The sequence below is a fragment of the Dendrobates tinctorius genome, unplaced genomic scaffold (assembly GCF_039654945.1).
Source record: "Dendrobates tinctorius isolate UK_male_01 unplaced genomic scaffold, ASM3965494v1 ptg000027l, whole genome shotgun sequence".
Lineage (NCBI taxonomy): Eukaryota > Metazoa > Chordata > Amphibia > Anura > Dendrobatidae > Dendrobates > Dendrobates tinctorius.
The window spans coordinates 13,044,787-13,070,432 of record NW_027361695.1 but is presented as its reverse complement, the minus strand read 5'-3'; the positions used below and the strand labels follow the sequence as shown (position 1 = coordinate 13,070,432).

The 25,646-nt window shown below is 38.8% G+C and overlaps 1 protein-coding gene across 17 annotated transcripts in view; it reads right to left on the bottom strand.

Annotated features, from left to right (window-relative positions):
- Nucleotides 1–25,646, bottom strand: part of CADPS (calcium dependent secretion activator) — a 482,209-nt gene that overhangs the window by 144,247 nt on the left and 312,316 nt on the right. For 7 of the 17 annotated variants that reach the window (XM_073569792.1, XM_073569794.1, XM_073569784.1 and 4 more), the window contains exons 14-18: nucleotides 13,050–13,151; nucleotides 12,868–12,931; nucleotides 12,476–12,599; nucleotides 10,657–10,725; nucleotides 9,831–9,848 (exon numbers count right to left, since the gene is read on the bottom strand). In XM_073569792.1, coding sequence (XP_073425893.1) covers nucleotides 9,831–9,848; nucleotides 10,657–10,725; nucleotides 12,476–12,599; nucleotides 12,868–12,931; nucleotides 13,050–13,151 — 377 coding nt within the window. The remainder of the gene's footprint in view (nucleotides 1–9,830; nucleotides 9,849–10,656; nucleotides 10,726–12,475; nucleotides 12,600–12,867; nucleotides 12,932–13,049; nucleotides 13,152–25,646) is intronic. The other 10 variants (XM_073569796.1, XM_073569798.1, XM_073569791.1 and 7 more) reach the window with 3 other exon arrangements.

The following is a 25,646-nucleotide window of genomic DNA, read 5'->3' as shown; positions in this document are numbered from 1 at the left end:
AGCCGGAGAACTACATAGCCTAAAGACAGAAAGGGGAAAAACTAAACTGCCCCAGAGCAGACCCCAAAGCAATAGGCAGCCCCCAACATATAATGACGGTGAAGCAAGATGAAAACACTAACACAGATAGAAAGATAGGTTGAGCAAATGATGGGGCCCAAGCTAACTAAAATAGGACAGGATAGGAAAGCTGCTGTCTGCCATCCGCAAAAACCCTATCCAAAATGTGCCAACCGACTGATAGGAAAAACAGGCCCAGAAGTCGCTAGGCTTCAAAAGACTAAATCCGCACTCAGGTATATTCTGAAGACAGAGCAAAAGATCAACAGATCAGAGACAAAAATGGAATTCAGCTCACCCCCGGCCGGGGATGGCAGAACTCCCAAAAAACAAGGCAAAACAAAAACAAAACTGAAGTGTACAAAGCAGAGCAGAAAAACTTAGCTTTGAGATGCAGGAATCAGACTGGTCTCCAAGAATCCAGCAGGATCACCAGCAAGGCAGAAGGGCGTCGGCTGCCTTATATCCAGTCCGCAATTCCAGCCACCCAGTCATCATCTAGCTGCCCAGGTGTTTGGTAATCAGCCTCACTACCTTCTTTCACCAGAGGAGGGAGTTCATCAGACCTCAACGGTGAAGGGAAAAATGAACTCACAACAGATACCTGGCCTTGGTATTTCCCTTGTCACTTCTGCAAACTTGTAAAGAGCTGGATATTGACTTAAAGGGCCACTTAATATGGTGGTAATGGTGGTTTCCGAAAGGAGCCACCCCTTGGCTGGGTCCTTCCCTGGAGGAAGATTTGGCTAGTCCCATGTTTGAGACTCTTAAATGAGGCTACATGGACTTTATTTGCATATTTGTATTTACCAGGGAGCATTGCACCTAGGATTTCACTGATTGAGCGCCTTTGCCGGCTGCCGCAGTGTTTTCTTTGACTGGTCTCCCTGAGGTCAGTGATTGTTTGGTGATGTTGGTCTACTAGGCATTGCTCCCGCCTAGCCAGAATCCTACTCCACACTGATGAGGGGCAACACCCCGAAACGGCTGTCTGTGGATGGATACCTGGCCTTGGTATTTCCCTTGTCATATCTGCAAACTCGTAAAGAGCTGGATATTGACTTAAAGGGTCACTTAATATGGTGGTAATGGTGGTTTCCGAAAGGAGCCACCCCTTGGCTGGGTCCTTCCCTGGAGGAAGATCTGGCTAGTCCCATGTTTGAGACTCTTAAATGAGGCTCCACAGACTTTATTTGCATATTTATATTTCCCAGGGAGCATTGCACCTAGGATTTCACTGATTGAGCGCCTTTGCCAGCTGCCGCAGTGCTTTCTTTGACTGGTCTCCCTGAGGTCAGTGATTGTTTCGTGATGTTGGTCTACTAGGCATTGCTCCCACCAGCAAGAATCCTACTCCACACTGATGAGGGGCAACACCCCAAAACGGCTGTCTGTGGATGGATACCTGGCCTTGGTATTTCCCTTGTCATATCTGCAAACTCGTAAAGAGCTGGATATTGACTTAAAGGGCCACTTAATATGGTGGTAATGGTGGTTTCTGAAAGGAGCCACCCCTTGGCTGGGTCCTTCCCTGGAGGAAGATTTGGCTAGTCCCGTGTTTGAGACTCTTAAATGAGGCTCCACAGACTTTATTTGCATATTTGTCTAATTTATGAGTGACGTGCATTTAATGTGTGAGTGACATGTGTGCATCATGTATGTAATGTGTGATGATTGTATGTGTCTAATTGTGTGACGTGTACGTCATGTGCCTAATGTGTCAGTAATTAGTATGTCATGTAAGTAATGTATGAGTGACATGCACATGTCATGTATGAAGTGTGTGATGTGTCATATGTGAGTGACGTGTATATAATAGGTGTGTCATGTATGTAATGTGTTACTGATGTGTGTGCCATGTATGTAATGTATGGGTCAGGTGTCTAATGTGTGTGTCATGTATATAATGTGTTACCTGTCAAATGTGTGTGTCATGTATGTAATGTGCGAGTGACGCGCGTCATGTATGTATTGCGTGTGCCATGTATGTATTGTGTGTCAAGTGTCTAATGTGTGTGTCATGTATGTAATGTGTGAGTGATGTGTGTGTTATGCATGTAATGTGCGTGTCATGTGTGTGTCATGTATGTAATGTGTGTGTAATGTGTCTAATTTGTGAGTAATATGTATGTCATGTGTGCAATGTATGAGTGACAGGCACATGCCATGTATGTTTTGTGTGTTATGTGTCTAATGTGTAAGTAATGTGTGTGTCATGTATGTAATGTGTGACTGATGTGAGTGTCATGTACAGTGCCTACAAGTAGTATTCAACCCCCTGCAGATTTAGCAGGTTTACACATTCGGAATTAACTTGGCATTGTGACATTTGGACTGTAGATCAGCCTGGAAGTGTGAAATGCACTGCAGCAAAAAAGAATGTTATTTCTTTGTTTAATTTTTTTTTAAATTGTGAAAAGTTTATTCAGAGGGTCATTTATTATTCAACCCCTCAAACCACCAGAATTCTGTTTGGTTCCCCTAAAGTATTAAGAAGTATTTCAGGCACAAAGAACAATGAGCTTCACATGTTTGGATTAATTATCTCTTTTTCCAGCCTTTTCTGACTATTTAAGACCCTCCCCAAACTTGTGAACAGCACTCATACATGGTCAACATGGGAAAGACAAAGGAGCATTCCAAGGCCATCAGAGACAAGATCGTGGAGGGTCACAAGGCTGGCAAGAGGTACAAAACCCTTTCCAAGGAGTTGGGCCTACCTGTCTCCACTGTTGGGAGCATCATCCGGAAGTGGAAGGCTTATGGAACTACTGTTAGCCTTCCACGGCCTGGACAGCCTTTGAAAGTTTCCTCCCGTGCAGAGGCCAGGCTTGTCCGAAGAGTCAAGGCTAACCCAAGGACAACAAGGAAGGAACTCCGGGAAGATCTCATGGCAGTGGGGACATTGGTTTCAGTCAATACCATAAGTAACGTACTCCACCGCAATGGTCTCCGTTCCAGACGAGCCCGTAAGGTACCTTTACTTTCAAAGCGTCATGTCAAGGCTCGTCTACAGTTTGCTCATGATCACTTGGAGGACTCTGAGACAGACTGGTTCAAGGATCTCTGGTCTGATGAGACCAAGATCGAGATCTTTGGTGCCAACCACACACGTGACGTTTGGAGACTGGATGGCACTGCATACGACCCCAAGAATACCATCCCTACAGTCAAGCATGGTGGTGGCAGCATCATGCTGTGGGGCTGTTTCTCAGCCAAGGGGCCTGGCCATCTGGTCCGCATCCATGGGAAGATGGATAGCACGGCCTACCTGGAGATTTTGGCCAAGAACCTCCGCTCCTCCATCAAGGATCTTAAGATGGGTCGTCATTTCATCTTCCAACAAGACAACGACCCAAAGCACACAGCCAAGAAAACCAAGGCCTGGTTCAAGAGGCAAAAAATCAAGGTGTTGGAGTGGCCTACTCAGTCTCCTGACCTTAACCCAATTGAAAACTTGTGGAAGGAGCTCAAGATTAAAGTCCACATGAGACACCCAAAGAACCTAGATAACTTGGAGCAGATCTGCATGGAGGAGTGGGCCAAGATAACTCCAGAGACCTGTGCCGGCCTGATCAGGTCTTATAAAAGACGATTATTAGCTGTAATTGCAAACAAGGGTTATTCCACAAAATATTAAACCTAGGGGTTGAATAATAAATGACCCACACTTGTATGTTTAAAATTTATTAAAATTTAACTGAGTAACATAACTTTTTGGTTTGTAAGATTTATGCATCTGTTAATAAATCCTGCTCTTGTGTGAAGTTTGAAGGCTCTAACTTATTTGCATCTTATCAAACCTGCTAAATCTGCAGGGGGTTGAATACTACTTGTAGGCACTGTATATAATGTGTGTCATGTGTCTAATTTGTGAGTAATATATATGTCATGTGTGTAATGTATGAGTGGCATGCACTTGCCATGTATGTATTGTGTGTTATGTGTAATGTGTAAGTAATGTGTGACTGATGTGAGTGTCATGTATGCAATGTGTGTCATGCATATAATGTCATGTATGTAATGTGTGACTGATGTGAGTATCATGTATATAATGTTATGTTATGCCATGTGTCTAATGAGTGTCATGTATGTAATGTGTGAGTGATATGTGTGTCATGTATGTAATGAATTGAATCATATACTGTATGTCTTTTGTATCAAATTGTCATGTTTTTCAAGATCTCTGCTTGCTGGCACTTATTGGCCACTCTCATTGGATACAAACCATGTCTGGTCATGTAATGAACACATCGATGCACGGTTCATCACGAGACACAGTTGTGATAATTGTGCTGTAACTTTGTGTCTAGGGTCACGTGAAGCAGAAGTTGGCTAATTAACTAATTACCCTGTGGCGATCTTGACTGCCTTTTTAACGTTTTCGAATAGCACAAATAGTTTTTAGTGCCAGATACATGCATTTAAAGGGAACCTGTCATGTAAAAAATGCTACTAACCTCCAGATATGGGGTAAATCTGCAGGTTAATGGCACTGTAAAGCTGCCCGGCACCCACACTGGGAACCCGCTGACGATGAACTTTATTACCACCGGCATCCTCGGACTTTCAGTCACATGGGGTGGTGGCTGCCCTCAGTCACTGCTCAGTGCATCGTGAGTGGCATCTGTAACTGCGTCCCCGGGACTGACTGACAGCCAGCTCAGTCATACAGTGTTATAAACTAACTGACAACCCAGATCAGAGGTGGTGAGGGTCCAGGATTAAGCTTCTTTATTAAACCTAAACCCATGGAAGGATCCGATGTTTGAACAGTAAGAAACCTCTTCACTACTGTATGTGCTATCTTCACTATATCCTATTGTCATATATGCATATTTTCCAAACTAGAAAGATCTGTTTGGAAATCCATTCATCTAAACCAAAATGTAAAAAAAATCCCTAAATATGGCACAGAGGAAGTCATTCTCAAAACATCGGTTAAAAATGGTACCTCCTGTTCTAAACTATAGGTTAAAGAGGATGTGACACACCGGATTTCACAATACAAACTGAATTGATCAAATAAAACTTTTAGACCTGATGAGACTGGTGTACTTACTTTGAACCATTAATTTCAGAATGGCTGTAAAATGAATATTGTGTAAGGATAGGTGGGAAAAAAATTTCAAAGATTATACAATCATTCTGATGTGGATTTTCAAAATAAGTGTACCAGCCTAAGTAGATGTAAGAGATCTGTTCAATATGTAGTTTGCATGGTAAAATCTGGTCATTGATCCACCTTAACCCCTTTCTGACATTGGGTGTACATTTACGCTGATGTTGGACTCCTTCCCTTTGATATGGACTTCGGCGGTAAGCCCACATCTTTCCCGACACATGTCAGCTGTTTTGAACAGCTGACATGTGCCCGGAACAGCCGTGGGTTGAATCGCGATCCACCCATGGCTATTAATCCGTTAAATACCACTGTCGAACGCTGGTGGCATTTATCATGTGCTTCCGGCAATCGCGTCGGAAATCCGCCCACCGGTGAACTCCGTCATATGATCGCGAGTCACCGGTGGGTTGGCATGACAACCGGAGGTTTCCTGGAGACCTCTGTGGTTGTCACTGCTAGCTTGAAGTGAGCACCGCCCAGTGGTTGGCGCTCATAGCAAGTGAGTAATTTTACTACATACAGGCAAACTGATCATCACCGCTATGTAGCAGAGCCGATCAGGTTATGGCAGCTTCTAGTCTCCCATGGAGACTACTGAAGCATGCCAAAAGTTAAACAAAATGTTTTTAAAAATATAAAAAATATATAAAAGTTCAAATCACCCCCCTTTCGCCCCATTCAAAATAAAACAATCGAAAAAAAATGAAACATACACATATTTGGTATCGCCGCGGTAAGAATCGCCCGATCTATCAATAAAAAAAAGGATTAACCTGATCGTTAAACAGCATAGCGAGAAAAAAGTCAAAATACCAGAATTATGTTTTTTGGTTGCCGCGACATTGCATTAAAATGCAATAACTGGCGATCAAAAGAACTTATCTGCACAAAAGTGGTATCATTAAAAATGTCAGCTTGGCACGCAAAAAATAAGTCCTCACCCAACCAGATATCACGAAAAATGGAGACGCTACGGATATCTGAAAATGGCGCAATTTTTTTTAACAAAGTTTGGATTTTTTTTTCACCACTTAGATAAAAAAGAACCTAGACATGTTTGGCGTCTATGAACTCGTAATGACCTGGAGAATCATATTGGCAGATAAGTTTTAGCATTTAGTGAACCTAGTGAAAAAGCCAAACAAAAAGCAAGCGTGGGATTGCACTTTTTTTTGCAATTTCACCACACTTGCAATTTTTTTCCTGTTTTCTAGTACATGACATGATAAGACCAATAATGTCGTTCAAAAGTACAACTTGTCCCGCAAAAAACAAGCCCTGACATAGCCATATTGATGGAAAAATAAAAAAGTTATGGCTCTGGGAAGAAGGGGAGCGAAAAACGAAACCGCAAAAACGAAAATACTTCCGGGGGTTAAGGGGTTAAAAAAGCTTCTCCACCGTATTGTACTGGGTACAGAGATGACCGATAGGCCAATAGGAGCTATGGAAATCCTAGTTGGACATAACTTTAGGGGTTGAAGGCGGTAGTTGCGCCTGAACCTTAGAAAAAAAAACTTTATAAATACTTCTCCAAAATTGGTATAGCCTCACACAAAGTTTTCAGATTTCCTGCTCCAAAATTTTCATCTAGACACTAGAGCTCAGTCTAGACACTAGAGCTCAGTCTAGACACTAGAGCTCAGTCTGGTAACATAGCATCTCATTACCATACATTGGAAATAGTCCATTAGTATGGCTTTCGAGAAGGCTACTGTGGAGTCCAGGAGATTTATAAAGTCTTCTAGGAGTCAGGGATGACTTCTCTTTTTCCAGATGCCTCCCAGGAGACTTTTGTGGTTATTACAGATGTGTCCTAATTTTTTTCTTTTGGCTTGAGACAACTCAAAATGAATGGAGCAAGATGTTTAGCTTCATTTTTTTGGCCTTAGGTATTATGACTGTGGGATCTTCTTAACTGGGAGAAAAGATAAGAAAGGATATTTGTAAATGTTACGGAACTGTCTCGGATCCGAGCTTTGCTCCACTCACGCCGATGCAGTGAACTTTGTTGTGCTCCACATTGGGCTTTGCAGATGGCCCGGCATGATCCCATTTGATCATCTGCCTGATCCTATATAAGGTTCACCAAGACACACACCTGTGTCTTGATATTCTGACTTTCTAGTTTCTCCAGAGTTCTGTCTGCTACCTGTTTGTAGTTTCCAGTACATCTGCTACCTGTCTGCGGTCTCCAGGATGTCTCCTGTCTGTGGTCTTCTGTACCTCTGCTACCCGTTTCCCACGTGCCTCAACTGCCTGCTGCACTTACATCCATGGCCCATGTGCCCACCTGAACCTTGGGTTTTGAGGATCCACCTCACCTTTTGAACCTAACAGTAAATATTTTGCTTAGAGGCTTCCAATGCCTTGTAAACTTTGGAAACATCTTATGGGCCATGATATTTTTGTACTTTCTATTAATTAAATCATTTAGCCAAATAATAAAAAATATAGAAAGTATTCAATCTTATGTCACCAAGCAGCTAAAATACTATTTCTACACATTTCTTACAATTTAAGGAGGATGTCTAGAATTAGAAAATAGGTTTTTCTGTGTCTCGAGAAGGGCAAGACTAAGAACGGCAGCTCAAGCCACATCCCTTACAAAGGGGTTGAACACCAGACCAAAAAATTTGGCATGGAGTGGCGTTTCTCTTATCTTAGACAATCTCATTTATTGCTGTTTAATTCATCCGGGAATTTTTCTTTTCATTAAAGCACCCAAAAAAAACAAAAACAAACAACAAATCCTATATAGAAATTATCTTGCCTCATAGAAATAAAGTAAAGTGTCAACATAATAAAAACAAAGGGTGAAATTCCTAGATCAATTAGGGATGGTGTTTTAACAGAAATAAAAAAATATATAAAAATAAATAAATTTTAGAGAAAAATGCAAATTTTTAACCCTCCGTCAGGCGCAATAGATCTGACAGGCACACAGTAATTAGTTTCACTTCTCTCTCCTTGCCCACTTATCAGAAAACCCCACCCCTCCTAGTTATCTCCTGACTCTACAGGCTCTGTGAAACCTGATATCACAGTGACTCAGCAGACCTTCTAGTGAGCAGATATCAACACTTTGGCTTCTCAGGCACATTGCGCCTGATTTCAACACAAATTGAAAGGTTAGTATTTTCTTTTTTTATTCATCACGATTGTGTATTTAGCTTGTTTTATGAAGGATTAATGCTAAGTTAGTGTACATAAGTACTGTTTTCTTAGACAAAAGGAGGGTGGCTTCTAAGGCACATTGCGCCCTAACACATACTCTTTCTCTCTTGCTTCAGATTTTCTGCTGCAATGGCCAGAAAACAGTATGATTCATCTAAACCCCTTCATTTAGAAGAAATGAAGATTTTTTTGTTAGAAGATGATGAGGAAGAACCAGCAGTAACTGAGGATTTAGAGGAATCTAGTGACATTTCATCTGAAGATGAGGTAGCAGAATGTAACACTGATTCTGGAACAGAGCAGGATGGTCATGACACTGATACAGAGGAAACAGACACAGATCTAGCTTATTATTTGGGCAAAGATAAAAATACAAAGGACGTCCCAAGGACGTTCCAGAACAAACACCGACTCTACCACCTTCTAAAAGACGCAGTTGTACTACCTGCTCATTTGTATCTGGTTTCAGAAGGCTTTCTAAATATGACTGCAAAATATGTAAAGAATCAATCTGCCTTTCCCATGCAACTTTCGCCTGCCAGCCTTGCTTTTCTAAGTGTACCTGTGCTGCTTCTGCTGCAATTGAAACCACTGAAGATGAGTAGAAAATAATTAAGTAACATCTAAGTGCAATATCCTTTAAGTTTTTTTCCATAATTTTATATTTAAGCAATAGTTAAGTAAAGATAACTGGAGCCTATTTGGCGGTACTACCGAAAAGTGGTACTTTTAGTTTTAATAAGTTTATGGTTAATAAATGGTTTTTTTTGCATCTGATTTGGTGTAATCTCTTTTAATACATTCCTATGAAGGTCACTGACTACTTCTATAGTCCTGAAATTGAAATATGTAGCTACTATAGGTGGTTTTCTGACCTGTGCTTGTCAGGCACATTGCGCATGAACTGAGGAGAATCTATATTGCGCCTGACGGAGGGTTAACTACCCATGATCTTTGTAGGTTTGTGCTGCATGTGAGCAAAACTTTTTTAGCATTTTCGCCATGTGACGTTACATCGTTATCTTTCAAACATAAAGGACGGAAAAGACAATAGTTTTTTTTCTGACTGTGCTGTTAGTACACATGTACAGAAAACACAAACATTGTTAAAAAAATAAAAAGGCTTCAACATAAATATGAAAGGGGGAAGGGGACTTAGCTGTATTCGGTTCCGTTCATATATAAACTCGATCTATATGGAGCACTTTGGTACCAGTGAATAAGACATCTCTTCTCCTAAAATATTGATTTGCGTTGGATGTTATCATCCTTTTTTTGTTGTTTTTTTTTCTTTTTTTTTAGACGACAGCACAAATTAACTCCTTAAGTGACACTGTGTTTCCATTACAGCCTGGAAAAGCACATGACTTAAGGAGCTATGGAAAAAAAATAATAAAAAAAATAATAAAAAAATTGAACAGAAAATGTTACACTCCTATAACTTTATAATGCATATACAGTTGTTCACCTGCATCCTTTTGATTCTCTATTTGTAAGAGAAAGCAAGGAGGAAAGAAGAGAAAGAACACAATAGGCACAATTAATGAGCAAATGGACCAATCTATTCACTTTTTGCCTTTTGACTGCCCAGAAAAAAAAAGTAATAATAACAATAACAAAAAAAAACACATTCACTCGAAAATATTAACATCAAAATCCCATCAAGGCAAGGAAAGGAGGCTGCACCAGGCGGGGAGGAGAAAGATGAAAAGAAATCAGTCAATTTGATAAATAGACAATATTTTTTTTTAGAAGAAGGGGTGTCAGTCGTATAGGATAATTAAAATTGCTGAAAAATTAGCAACATGGAAAAACCAAGCGTACATGTATGAGTTAGTACAATCGGCAGTCAAAGAAAACTACTAGTATGCGTTCATCTCTCCGTAAGATATTGGTGACTAAGCAAGATCGCCGCTATCGCTTTTGTAAACTCCACTGTTGCGGTGCCCTGACTTTTGGAAACTAATGGTAAAAGCAATTCACCAATTGGCGGTACACAGAAGCAAAAAAGTAAAAATGCATTCAGGTCACAGACATAAAACTTACAGACAGGTGCCAGGTTTATAACAGACAAATGACTTTTATTTTTTTTTCACCTCTTTTAGGCTGATAAAAAGTGACTGGACTTTCACACTGGGTTTCACAGACAGAAGCAACAGACAAGGATAATGCTCATAAGACTTGAAGCAAGGAAAAGTGAATTGGTTTGGATCTGAAGTATCTTGAGATAATGGCAAACAGAGTGGAGACAGCATGGAGAGGAGGAGGAGGAGGAGGTGGTGGTAAGTACTCACGAATGGTTAAATCCATCACTTGGGAGGCCAAGCAGAAGACAGGGTGTTCATACATTTCTCTCTTTTTCCCTATAAAAGAGGATTTGGGCATGCAAGAGGCTTAGGTCAGAGAGGTAAAGAGGTCAAAAGTTAGAGGAAAATGTTACATTAGGTTAAAAGGAGAAAAGTTTGTAGAGTATTTCGGGACACACAAAAGAAGGTGTTTGAATTTCGCTGGATTAACCATTCAGCATGCCCATGAGCCACGGAATTTGACCGTGGTGTTGAAAAACTTATCGTAAACTACTTTTTTTTTACTTAGCGGGGAAGGGGGATTGTATTCTTTTTGCAAGACTCTAATGATCCAAACATAAAAGGAAAGAAAACAATTTGACTTTAGATACTAAGCATTCAAGCCTTAAGTATCCAAGGCACGTAAAGGTTTTCCTCATAAGCATAGCCTTACGAAAGTGCTCCAATCACCTAAAATTTAGCAACTTTTTCAGGAAGTCAATTGATAAATGGTTGGGTTTTGGTGACGAGACATGGAGCAGGAAGTGTCCTAGTAGTTCACGTATTTAACCAAATGACCGTACTATGCCTATGAGTAAAAACCAGACTCATGCAACTGGTGGATGTTGGGTTGTTAAAGAGTTAACAATCCCAGCATGCTCTGGCATTGGCACAGAAGCCATTTCCTGAAAAGGCAGAAGGGGGAGGAAAATGGCTGTGCCAATAACAAGTAAGGAGGGAAAGAAGCAGAGAGCAGGTAGTGTGGGATGAGGAACTTCTCTAAACAGAGAGCTTGAAAAAAAACAAAAAAAGTTTGTTGCTTCAAAGTATTCCCAGACCTAAAAGTCACAGTGCAAAGAAAATAAGGGGCGGAGTATTCACACAACCAAAAAAATTACGGCACAAGAGGAGAGTACGCGCTATATGTGCTCTACTTTGGAAATGAATGCATTTTTACTTACAGACCTTACAGATTGTTTTGCAATGACTTATCTGAAAGAAGAGAGTAGATCTTACCGGCGGGTTACAGCGAAGCTATGGGTAAAACAGCTGTGAAAAGACAGAACTTTGCAAAAAAAATTTCAAACGGAGGAAAGTCTTGTGGTTCTAGACCAGCTCCTCCCTTGACCATTCAGTACTTCCCTATATTTACTCGAAGGACAAACTATAAAAAACCTCAATAAATCACCAAAATGTCACCAAGACAAAACCCTACTTATATTTCTATCAGTCATCTCTAAGACAACATGCAACCAATAATCCTTTCGAGTGTTTCTTACTGCTTGAAGTTTAATACATTCTCCTTCTGAAATGTCAGGTGGGCCACGTTATAGCCCACTTGACTTACTGGATAAGAAGTTGACCTTTCGGCACAATGACAACTGTAAAGAAAAATCAACACAATTCCAAAAACCATCACAGACCGAAAAATATTTCTATGGCGCAAAAAAATAAATCAAATTTTGCAAAATCAACATCAATTCTAAAAATGAAAAACTTGTATAAACTACTAACAATTTGACATAAATCTTATATATCCACATCTAATAAGCCTTTTAAATATTTCCAAAAGTATCTGACATCCCAACATAGCAAATTCAATGTCATGCTAGTCTATCCAATGCCAAGGAATAAACATCATGATTCAGAGTACACCTCAACAACACAACCATGTGATCAAGGCAAATCATTCTGAGATGTCATAAAACATGTCATAAACCAATTTACCTTTTGTGCATTTTTGACAAATTCAAAGAGATCTTGAAAAAAAAGCTAGAAACCTTCAGCCAAACAAAAACCAAACAAACCACAAAAAAACATCTCTTACCTTCAATTTTGGCATATTCAGATAATCGGGTGTAGTTTGTTAAAGCAGCTTGCTCCAAACATTTCCGAATGACATTTTTGACATCTTCTTGAGGAACGGGAGTAACTATATCTTTCATTAAAACCTTGATAATAGGAAATTAGTAAAAAAAAAAAAAATGGAAGTAAAATCTAAAAAAAAAAAAAAGATATTCCTGGAATATTCTAAGTATTTTTTTTCTACCAGAATTAAATTGGAAATAGCAGACAAAGTTGAGAACACACTTATAACCTTATGTTGTTTTTCATTTTAAACTAAAAGCACATAACCCAAAAATAATTTACGTATATAATAAAAGTCAAAAGTAAAATAAAATTCTAAAACACGCATTAAAAAAAAAAAATACCACTTACCCTCTCCAGTAAGGACAGAGTTGCTTTTAATGCTCCCTCCGGTCGGCCAAATGGAAAACAATACCTAAGAATATTTGAATATATATAGTTTTGCTGTTCACAATCCTTTTTTCCTGTAGACATCTTCTGATACAATTCATACAGAATATGTAGTTACAGATATATCCATCCAGAAGCTTTACCTAAAATGCGTGATCTGATTTTCCAGAAGCAAACGAAGGCGTTCTTTGATCTCTTCGAATCGTTCTTTTTCTTCAACTGTAACCGTTCCTATGCCATCAGGCCTGGGGGACAAGAACAAGAAATGAATGACTTGGTGGCTTCACCTCCTGACACAAGAAGTAAAGCAGAACATGTACACTGGGATCTGATGAGACGCACAGCCAAAGTTAATTTCATTACGTAATACGAAGAAATACGAGGAACAGGAAAATGTTAATATATTTTAATATGTATTTTTGGTGTAGGCAAAAAAAAAAAAACTACATACAGACAAATAAACATAAAATATGCAAGTGTTTATACCAATTTTGTATATGTGGATTATTTTAAATCACATTACCAAAATGTTAACTTATAAATATGAATTTCTTACTGCGCATTTTGATAAAATTGTGTAAGCCCACCTGTCACCACAAGATATAACTGTTTGATCATTTACTTCAAATTTTGTGTAAATTCAAAATTTATGTAAATAATTCCATAATAAAAGATTAAAAAGGATAAAATATTTTTTTCCCATATTTTTTTAGAACGTTGCTTCCAGATATTGATTTTCAAGACCTAACCGCCACCATAGGAAGATTAACGATGCTCAATGCACTCTTTTCTTCCAACTATATCTTTGCACTCGCAATTCAAGACTGAAATCTGCTAAGGAATTCATAATATAGGAGCCAAAGCAATTACTAGGTCCCTCCAAAATAATGTTTTATTCAATGTTTACTCATTAATCCCTGGAACCCAGCATTATGTTAGTGAAAGAAACTGTGAGCTGCTGAACAAAAGGCATATAAGGTGACACAAACTACAAATATACACTTCCTCTTGCCTTTATCCCCAGGCGGCTACATAATATGGATAGCCCTCGAATATTTACACCACAGCATAATCCATATGAATGGGGCAAGAGACAAGACTAATCCATTCACTAAAGAAACTAGGAGCCCAGACAGCCATCGTTATTACTCTCTATTGTTGTAGGGCAAAGTATACCGATTCAGCCATTACCTACGTAGTTCTGTATCGGCACAGTCTGTTTCTGGTAATATAAGTCGTCTGAAAAAACGAACAAATGTTTTAAGCCCAGGCCTCCTCCAGTGAACAGCCTAAGCTTTGCAAATCCTCAGCACTAGACTAGTTTACTTGCACAAAAGACTTGGCAAAGGATTACAAACCTTTAATGAACCTCCTGTCAGGGGTTAATTGGTTAGCTTTACTTCTCTTTATTACACAAATCAAAAGACCCTAAATTCCAAAAATTGCAATCTGTACTGTAATGTTTGACTGACCTCTTAGAAAAAGAAGGGCCTCTTCACACCAAACATCTTGTATCTTTAAACCCTAACCCAACTCAGCTTTGGAGTGAACTAGATTCATGTTTTTGACACCAAAAAGTATAAACAAAGGCAAAAAAAAATGACAACGTCAAATCATAAATGCTAAGAAAATAAATTTTGAGATCATAAAATGACCCAACAGCAAGTATAAAATTAAAAAAAATCATTAAATTTAAAATTCAGAAAAAAATAATTTCTTAGCAGTAATATTATTTTTTTAACCATTCAAATACATTTACGCTTTTTTATCTGTATATTTTGACGAAAAACAATAGTAAACTATGTTTAATATTTATTCTTTTATACTACGTTAAGTTTAAAGATATTATGTATTTGCAGTAGATCGTATATTCTCTTGCAGCTATTTTAATTGTCAAAAGGCAGCATTTTTTTTTTCCGAAAGCATATATTTTCTTTAAAACAGTAAAAAAAATAGGTGTAATATCTTGGCTATGAATTATTTTATTTCTAAAAATAGCAAAAAATGTTTTTCCAAAATTAGTTTTTCAAGAATAAATAAAACAATGGTTTAAAAAAGGATAAGAATGGAATATTTTTACTAAAAATATTCAATTATTTTATTGTGGCTAATTAATGTTGTGCTGACAGAATGAACCCTGGAGAGAAATGCAAGGGATTTATAAATTTCAAAGACTTAAAACAGAGAGTATTAGGGAAAAAAAAGTCAAAAATAGGGTATGGTTAAAAAAATAACAAAATTAATATTATAGGACAACTATAGCCCTGACTAGTATCATTACATGTAATCTTTAAATTCTGCTAAACCATTACATGTATACTTTTTCAACAACAAAAAAAGTCCATCTGTCCACAGGTCAGTGACTGCTGCATTTGAAAAGTTACATGGATGTCTCGGAGGGCCTGCCAAGAATGAGCCATCAGGAGTACAAGGACTTCCTGTCTCAAACAGCTGAGGACTAGATCACATCTGACATGACAAGCATCTCTTGAATCTACCTTTCAAATTTTTGGTAAACCATTTTCTCACTGTCCTTCACAAAGTTGACATTTTCGGCAGCACGATAGGAAAGATGTCATGTTTCCTGTTTTTCAAGTTGTTGTCACAGTGCATAGCACCAGTTCTGTCATCTTCACTCTACTCACAATCTCCCATCTTGAGCCATGTCACAAATAATAATACTTTTCTTGGTTTTGTCAAATTTCAAATACTATCACCGAGCCGTATGTCTAGAAAATCACGAGTTATGATCATATCTTGATGCTCATCTACTTGAGATCTGTAAAATCTATTAATTTTGTACTGAACAGATTTTATCTATATTAACAAAAATTAATTAATATTTCATCATCATTATGTAACACATGAGTAAAACATAGTATGAACAGAAAATTATTTCTGAAGTAACTATTTTTCTTACATTAAATGTACTAATAAATAAAAAGTTAAATGATTCAACCATAATAAACATATAATATACAACTGAGATATAATTATTCATGGATAATAGTAATTTAAGCTATTGTGAATACTGTATATACTGCTCAAAAAAATAAAGGGAACACTAAAATACCACATCCTAGTGTTCCCTTTATTTTTTGAGCAGTTTATATATATATATTTATACACTGTATACAGTATATATATATATATATATGTATATATATATATATACTGTGTATCTGCATTTAAATTATATGCAAATCAGAAGTTCCCTTTTGGGCTGCACAAAGCAAATCAAAATTTTTCATAAAATTTGAGTCAACTTAAATTCACCTTAAACCAGTTTACTCATGTCTATGTCTATCCATAACATTAAAACTAACTGCCTTCTATTGTATACGTCAGGGGTGGGGAATCTTTTTTCTGCCAAGAGCCATTTGCGTACTTATACCATACTTCGGGGGCCGTACAAATTGCACACTAACTCCTCCCACAAAGTATACCCTGATGCTGGCGCTGGAATCAGCATGCAATTTATCATTGCATGTGCCTCAGCGCTTCGTAGTGAAAACTGCGTGTGCGTGCTCACATAGCAAGATGAAATTAATGAGCCAGCGGCTATCAAAATAAAGCTGCCGGCCCAAGTACTGCAATCCCCAGGAATCTGCTCAGGGCCGGAGAAAAGGTCATTGAGGGCCGAAAATGGCCTGCGGGCCTGAGGATCCCCAACCCTGGTGTACGTCTATCCCACTCCACCACAACAGCTGCAACTAGAAATTAGCAGATCTGGAAATTCACCAAATCTCAAAAATTTTACCGTGGGATTAGATTTGAGCAAATTTATCCTCCACAAATTTAATGTTGTTTATTAGGCTCTATTTTATGATCTGGATAGATTTCTAGATATAATAAATGTCAGTTTTAGAAAACAAAACAACTAATACCCATTTCACTGCTGACCTCCAATGCTCATTGTTCCCTGTATGGTCATCATCACCTCTTCTTACTGCTGCCATGTGTTGACACACCAAGCATCTTCTCACTAGGTTGGAATCACCCTTGTTGCACCCAGAAGTTGCAGACTAGAGTGCGAGTCCTAAGATCGTGGCACACATCATGACATCATGACTGGCATTACAACCTTATGACCCATATTCTAGGCCACATCTAACAGCCACAACTAGGCACAGGACATCCCGGTTTAGCATGACAATACCTGAGGTTTCAGTTTATGACAATTGTTGAAAAGGTGCCATGGAAAATACAGTGGAGAATGAGCAGCAGAAGTAGCCGGTGAGGTGACTATTTTTTTTTTATACACTTTTGTCAGCCCTCTATGGGTCTGCAAAATTCTGGCCAACCGGCTGCCATTGTACTGAATTTGTGAAAAGCAGATTCAAAGAAAAAACTGCATTCTGGAGAATACAAATTGTTGTAAAATTCCAGAACAAATCAATTCCACTCAAATAAATTCACCCAGTTCCAGTCGTGTACTGTTGAGATATGGACCCCACAAAACTTCCAAAGGTGTCCTGTGGCATCAGCACATTAGCTGCAGATCCTTCAAGTCTAGTATTATGCAATATTGGGCCTCTATGGATCAAACTTGTTTTCCAAACTGATCCCAAAGATGCTCAAGTTGCATTAAGATTTGGAGAATGTGGAGACAAATCAATAACTTGAGTTCTTCATCATGATCCTCAAGCCATTCCTCAAGTATTATCCTACTGAACAACATTATCATGAAGGGGTTTGATTGGATTGCAAGATTTTAGGCAAGTGGTAAGTGTCAAGCTAACATAAGTATGAAATGACATCCACATAAAGACCTTAGGTTACCCATCCCCCAGTGCATCCTAATACCTCATCATCTGTTTGTCTCCATCACATTGTATATCCTGGGGATATTTTTCCCAGGCTAGTAATACACAAATAAGGCCATTCACGTGATGTCAATATAAACGTGTTTCATAAGAGAAGGCCAGCTTTTTCCATTTCTCCATGGTTCATTTCTTGGCTCACATCCTTTGACCAATTTTCAGCTTTACTTGCATTTTCCACCCAGGGCCACCTCGTCCTACTTGATTACTCCTCTGTCTGAAGCCACACAGCATAGAGGATGTCAGTCAAGCAAGAGGAGGCCTGTGATTGTCAGAAGTAACCGTGGCACAACTGTTAAAAGTGGTGCACAAGAAGGTACCCAAACCAGTACAGTAATAGAAATAAACTTGGCACTCAACTTTGGATAAAGTCAGAAAAGGAATTGACTTTAATGTACATCCATAGACAGTACAACGTTTCGGTCAATCACTGACCTTCTTCAGTGTCTAACTGCATGAATGTAAGGAACATTGAATATGCAGGCTAATATTTAATGATATAGCACTGATTGATAGAAAACTGTACAGTGTGATGGCCACTAGTAAAGTATCAATGACCTTGGGGCTCTATACAGAGTGTCCCATGTGGTGTCATCCGGTTACAGCCGGTAATATGCGGTGGTGGTAGTGTGATCCGGTAGATCTGTTTGATGGACCGCAAACAGATGACACCACATGGGACACTCTGGATAGAACCCCAAGGTCACTGATACTTTACTAGTGGCCATCACACTGTACAGTTTTCTATCCATCAGTACTATATCATTAACTATTAGCCTGCATATTCAATGTTCCTTACATTCATGCAGTCAGTACACTGAAGAAGGTCAGTGATTTACCGAAACATTTGTTGTACTGCCTATGGATGTACATTAAAGTCATTTCTTTTTCTGCCTTTAGCCAAAGTTGAGTGCCAAGTTTATTTCTATAAGCAAGAGGAGTCAGAGCCGGTCGGGAAATAGATGTGGAGTGACAGAGGCTTTAGATTTGTTAAAAGTTCTTCAATATAATTTGCATATCAATTCAAAAGCTGATTTCTCAGTAATTGAGGAACAGAATGGTCACACAAAAGATGTTGCTGGACTTGTCTTTGAAAGAGCTACATAAATAATACTTTTTTCTGGGGGGGAAGGTTGAAATCCTGATGATAGATTCCCTTTTAAGATGATATAACGAGCAAAACAGATGTGCAAATACAAATAATCTATGGCACGAGGGATACCTTATGTTTTATCGAAAATTTATTGTACAGTATTATTTTAACATATGTCAAAGAATGCAAAATAAAAATTATAAAGCGTTCTTTCAGGACCTGTTACACAGTAAATGAGATTAACACATATAAGAATAAGGATGAATACAGTTTTTTCTCCAGCTTTAGCTTCTGAATTATTCATTTCCTCCAATTTTCCATCTCCTAGATACAGTATATATGTGGTGACAGATGTAATTGATGTAGAAATGTATATAGTCAAGAGTCACCTTATTACATTCGCCATAGGTCATGATCAGGCTAAAGGTTAGCTGGGACACTGCTCGCCCTTCTGGAGTGATGATCAGATATACGGTGCCAGGACCGTACACAGAAAAGCACCCTGGACAGCGGCGAGCTGCATGTGATGCTATGTCATGTTGTCAGTCCTCACCTCCAGGCTGTACCATAACATCTGAATCGCATCCTCTCCGCACTTTCTCACTGACTGCAAGCTACTTGTGTCTAACTGTCTGACCTTCTACATACACGATACAAAGAGACAACCCACCTCAGATCCCGCCATCAATGTCTATTTCAAATAAAAGAGATTGATAGCCATGTGGATTTCTCTCTGTTCTTGACCTTCATTACCAGAGTGGCAGATGATGACTGACAGCCAGCCTCATCTTACAGAATACTAATCTACTAGTTCTTTTTATCGGCATGTAAATCCAAATCAACATCTAGTGATAAAATAGAACAAGTGCAAAGCAATGCATATGGAAATGAAGAGTCGAATCGGCCAACCTGCCACTGTCTGGCAGGATCAGTGTTTGAAAAAACCTAAAGCCTAATGCAATAGAAATGATTTGACACATAAAAAAGTACAATTTTGTTCCAGAATTATATTCAAAAGGTACGTGAACACGACGATCTTTAAACTCAGGAGAACCTGCCAAATTTTTCAAGCAGAAGAAGCTTTAGGAAATGATAGCGTTATTTTTTCCAGAGGGTTTTCGCATGTTTTCTATAGCATCTTTTTATTGCTGTTTCCCGGTTGTTTTTTTTTTTCACTAGGGCTTTTATAAGCAAAAATTATGGCAAAATGCCCTGAAAAAACCTCTGATATCTTCTGGGCTTCTTTTGAACTTTCTCATTGACTCAATGAGTAGAGCGTCTTTTGATCGAAAAATGCCAGAAGAATGATTAGAGTGCTTGTTTTAACTGCTTAGCATCTTTAGAAACCTGAAGTGGTTAAAAGACATTAAAGAACCTGAAGAAATGTGAAGAAAGTTGCTTTTGCCTAGAAGTGCTTATGTTCATTCTTTTAAGCATTTTCTGTTGGGTTTTTCAGGCAGCTTTCGCACCAGAATCCGCATGAAAAAGACATTGAGTGCACATAGCCAAGTTGAGTTTTTTAAATAATCGTGTTTAGGGCTCATTCACACGACTGTATAACACGGCTGAGTGCTACCTGATGTTTTATCGGAAAATAGCCGGCCCAATGTTGTACTCATAGCTTCATTAACGGCGTTTACTTTGAGCGCTTCCTGATTTGGATCCGTGACCTTGCGCATCGCACTGACACTGCAGGAGACAAGGGAGCGCCACATAATGCCAGTGCTGGTGCACTTTCACCTGTACCGGCCACTCACTACTGTGTGATCTTGTGTGCAGTGAGCCAAGGGTGACTGAGGACTCCCAATTAGCAAAAGTAATAAAACAGTTTTTATGTAAAAGTCAAGTAGTAAAATCTACACTACAGTCAATGTTTAAGGTTTAATTTGAGTTTTGGGGGTGAAAGACTCCTTCTAACTCTGTCGGACTCAGCATGTCCATGTGTCCATTCATTTATTTAAGTTTTCACCATGTAATAATATATTTCCCCTTCATTGGCTAACAGGCTCCTGGGAACTTTGTACAGAGATTTTTAACAAATTTACAAACAATGACCACAAACACATTGGAAATACTTAATTATATCTTTCAAAGTTGCAATACCAGACAAATGCTGTGACCAGTAGTGGCACTATTACTGGAAAAATAAGCAGACCATTTTTCTCTAATCTCATATAAACCCTAAAAGGGTCCATACACTATGACAGATGTTGATTGACAACTATTTCTTCTGACTATGCATACACCTGTGGCCCTGAATGTATAAATTCTAAATAGAGAGAAGGGGCCTTTAGACACCTCTGGTGGTGGCGTATCTTCTGTAAGAACAAATAATTCAGCATTTTGAAATCCAATGTGCCTGATACCTCTTTCCTAGACTTCTGCCATACGGGGCATGTCAAGACACTCCCATGCACAATAGATGTTTGGCCATTTCTGCCGAAATTGGCTGGCTTGGCCAATAGTCATCTAGATTCACAACATCATAAATCGATTCTTCCTTCAAACTACAATGCCTTGAAAAAGTATGCATAGTCAAAGAACTTTTCCGCATTTTTTCAAGTTATACCCACAAACTTATTTGGTGAAGTGTAAAGCCAATGATACACGGTTTTCTAAATATTTTTTAAAAAACTTTTTTCAAGACACTGTAGAAGATATGTAAACCCAAGTTTTACGCTTCCAGACCAAGCTCCAAAACTAATAAGTTCTACCAGTTAGTTAATTCATCGCTCAATTTATTACCAAAGAAAGAACATTTTTTTTAGGTGCATTTCTATATAACGAGGTTAAAGGGTTCAGAGAGGTATGGCTTGGGAGTTGGGTTGGGCTTCTTCAAAGTATAAGGCGTAAGGGATGAGAATTTAAAATTTGATGGGATATGTTTACGTATATTCTAGATATTCCAACACTATAATCACCTTACCTTTTGGGTTCAGTACTCGGCTGGGATTTGGAATCTTTCCGTTTTTTAGAATCCCTTTTAGAATCTCTCTTAGGCTCTGGTTCGATCCCAGAAGGGCTAGGCACTTTGCCTCCATCACCTTCTGCATTTTGCTGTGTGCCACCAAGTAATTCTGGCATTAATTGGCTGTAGTGCATGAGTGGTGTGGACGGTACATGCAGTGTACACAAAAAGTAGATAAAATGAGAAATAGAAGAAAGTATGAAATAAGAAGAATACAAGAAAGCAAATTGAGAAAAAAAACATAATAGGGACAAAAGAAGGAAAAGAAAAATCATGCATAAAGAAAACTAAAGCAGGATTGGAGGGATTTCCGGCATTGGAGTACGTTGGCACCCAGGTTCTACTGGTTGTGGAAAGTTCTGAAATGTGGCCATCAACTGAGATCATACCACCCTTTATTAATGAGTAGAAGAGAATTACAGGGTGAAAGTTAGGTACATACTGTGGATAAACCTGCTTTGGTACAAAAGTACCTTCAGGTCAGAAAGTACCTACTGGAAAATTGGCTTGTTAATTGGATAAGAATCTGCCTGCTTTACTCTAATGAGATAACACAGTGGAACAAATATATCAAATACGTAAGGCCAGTTTCACTCATCTGACATTTATGGTCTAAGTACAGATTGTGTCTAGAACGAGTGTGGGTCTCCTGACCAGAACTTTACAGTCTCATAGGCATACAGTATATGAAGCTGCTGAGTCAAGAGGAGATCCGTGGGTAGTCCTGTTATCATGGGCCATACTCAGAGATATAAACCTGGCTTTAAGCTAGAAAAAAAATATGCAATATTGCCCACTGCAACCAATGGAATATCTTGTTTTGATCGCACAACAATGCTAATTTTTATGTTACGGATCGAATATGAGAAGACCAATCAATAAGCATTTAAGTAATTTTTCCTTGCTTCAACATGATCCCAATTTTTAGAAGTCAACAAAAATGGTGTACCACAGAGAAAGATTCATATGACAGTATCAACCCCTGTTCTTAAAGGGCTTGTCTAAAAAAATCAAAAATATTTTTAAAAGGGCTCAGACTACTTTAAAAACATAAAAGAAATGAGCATACTACGCCAATCTTACGCAGCTAGAGCTCCAATGATTAACCGGTCGTTGCTGGTCTTTACTTTCTACTGCCAACTGGACAGACCAAAAGTGAAAGGAAATGCCCACTCAACCAATCACTGGCCATAGCAGTGAACCACCTCAGCTAGTGATTGGTTGGGAGGCATTTCCTGCTATTTTCAGTATGTTGTGCTTGAGACAGAAAGAAGGTACTAGTGAAGATTGGGATAGTGTCGGAAAGAGGGTAATTATCACTTCCAATTTTTTTTTTATCCAGTCTGAGACCTTTTTGTAAATATTTTTATCTACTGGAAAACCCCTTAAGTATGACTTTGTCTTGAAAGCAACCCTCTACGCCCCTAATAAATACGACTATAAAGTTGTAACACATAGGCACTATAGCTAATTGCATTCACTCTGTTTCTCCTTCTATATCTGTAACCCATTATATTCATGTCCAATATTGCTACTGCAAAGGCATGGGGAGCACTTTGGTGAGTCCTAAACACACCTCCCCTGTCCTTCTCTGCCCAGGATGGACACAACAACATTATTATTGGTGTTGCTCCATCCTTAACTATTGAAATGGTGGGAGTGTTGTTCAGAGTTAGCACAGCACTCTCTATGCCACTGCTGTGGTTTGGGGCACTGATTGCTAATACGGAAGGAGTGGCATCAGAGCATGTAGACACTCAGTACGGACCATTATTCCCGGACTGGCTCCAGCTCTCCTGATTCAAGCTTGACAACCTCTTAGGCCTATTTAAGGCTGTCATGTTCTTTAATTAATTAAAACATGCTTAACCTAAAGGAACCAATGGTTAATCTTCATGTTGATTGGTTAGTAATACGGATGTTTTTTAAACAAGAGAAGACACCAGGAAATATTACAGATTCTTTTTGGTAGTGATAAGGTCTGGGTCAATGATTAAAAGTAGTTTTCAATGACAAAGTAAAGGCATTTTTACATGTATTAAAAGCACCTAACTGTGAAAAAACTCATTGTTCTCCAACTCAATAAAGACAAAAAATCTATAGGAAGGATCCCTGCTGTTCTGTTAATTTGAAAAGGAGGTATTGAAATGTCAAAATCTGAAATGAGTCAATTCTTTACTATTCCCCTTCATGCAAGGTTAATTCAATAATTGAACACAGGCTTTTGTGTACTATTATGTGATATTAAAGAAGTTTTCTTTATATCATAAATGGGTAAAATTGCTAAGTACAAACAACATTGCAAATTACATCTTATTAAAATTCCTTTTCATTCTCAAGGACTGAGAAATTTTTAATTCTAGAGTTTAGCGCTCATTGCCGAGATAACAGGTTACCTCTGCAGTCTATCAGGGATGGCTGGTCAGTGCTTACAAGCCCTTAGCTATTGAGCTTATAAGCACAGCTATGAAGCTGACCAGATCACTGGATCTGGTTGGCTGCAGTCCTAAGGGGCTTCTCCAATACCGCAAAGACAAAACTGCCTCTGCTTGCAACATGACAAAGATCAGTTTGGGCCAGCAACTCAACCATACAGCTGGTACAAATTATTAGCAATTCAGAAGCATATTATTTCTCAAGAAGCAGGAACTGGGAGGTAAGAGAGCAGAGCATTCTGGAAAGATCTTGGAAAACCCTTAAAGGTCACATTATTATTAGTGTGGGACACACACTAATCATGCTCTTTTTCATCTGATATGACAGGTAAGTAAGTAAATTAAACATGGACCTAAAAAATGACTGTGAGGACACAGCATTTCTTTTTGATTATGCCAGGAGTAAATTACGTAGGCCCAGAATCATAGACTATTGTCTGAATTATTGACTCTTCTTGTAGGTTGAATTGATATTTGTAAATTGATGAATGGTTGTTATTTACTTCTTATATCAGCTCCTACAGTTTATGCATGGTTATCTTTGCAAAACAGGGATGCAAGGTCATTGAACAATTATGTTAGCTGATATGTTGATTACACATTTTACCAGGTCATGCAGTTTGCTGACTTGCAAACATTGAAGGATAAACTATAAATAATCAAACAATGTGGGTTAACATGATTACCCCTTTCCCCTGTGAATGGAATGGTGGCTTGAAAGACCCTTGTGAACTATATAAGGAAACTTTGCCTCTGTTCCAAGTGACTCTACAGGATGTCAGCTTAAGGGAACATGGCACCAGCTGGAAGAACACATATCTGCTCCATTGACCATCGCTGAACCAATAGACACCACTTGAAAAATCCAGGATGGGACAATTAGGTCACCTGGCCACATACCTCACTTCTCTCCGTCATCTTCCTACACTTGTCATTATCGCCTCTCTGTGGGTGCCCACTAGAAGCGGGGTGCCACTGGTGGGGGTATTTGGCTCTAAAAGTGGCTCTAATCCCGATGAGTCAGTGGAAGGGTGAGACACTGCAATTTGCACCATCTTGGGTATTTTGCTGGGACTGTTCTATGTGTTGTTTGCCTGTTTTGTGGTTCAATAAAGTATTTCCACACTGTTTTACCCTCACCCTGTATTGTCTGAGTAGTATTATGCCCACGGTAAAAGGAAATCAGGCGTTTAGTGGAACGACACCTGGTACATACGGTCTTGAGCCAGTGGACTGGAGCAGCCGCTGACCCCCGTGTCTACACAATGATAGCTGTTACAATTTTGAAAACTGACATTGATGGCTACTCTACAGATATACTGTAACTGTCTCAGATGGGAAACCCTTTAAGCCTGTTCTGAAGCCAAACTGACGGTAGGGATAGGCAATGCTAAAATTCATATTCAATTGGTATAAAAGGT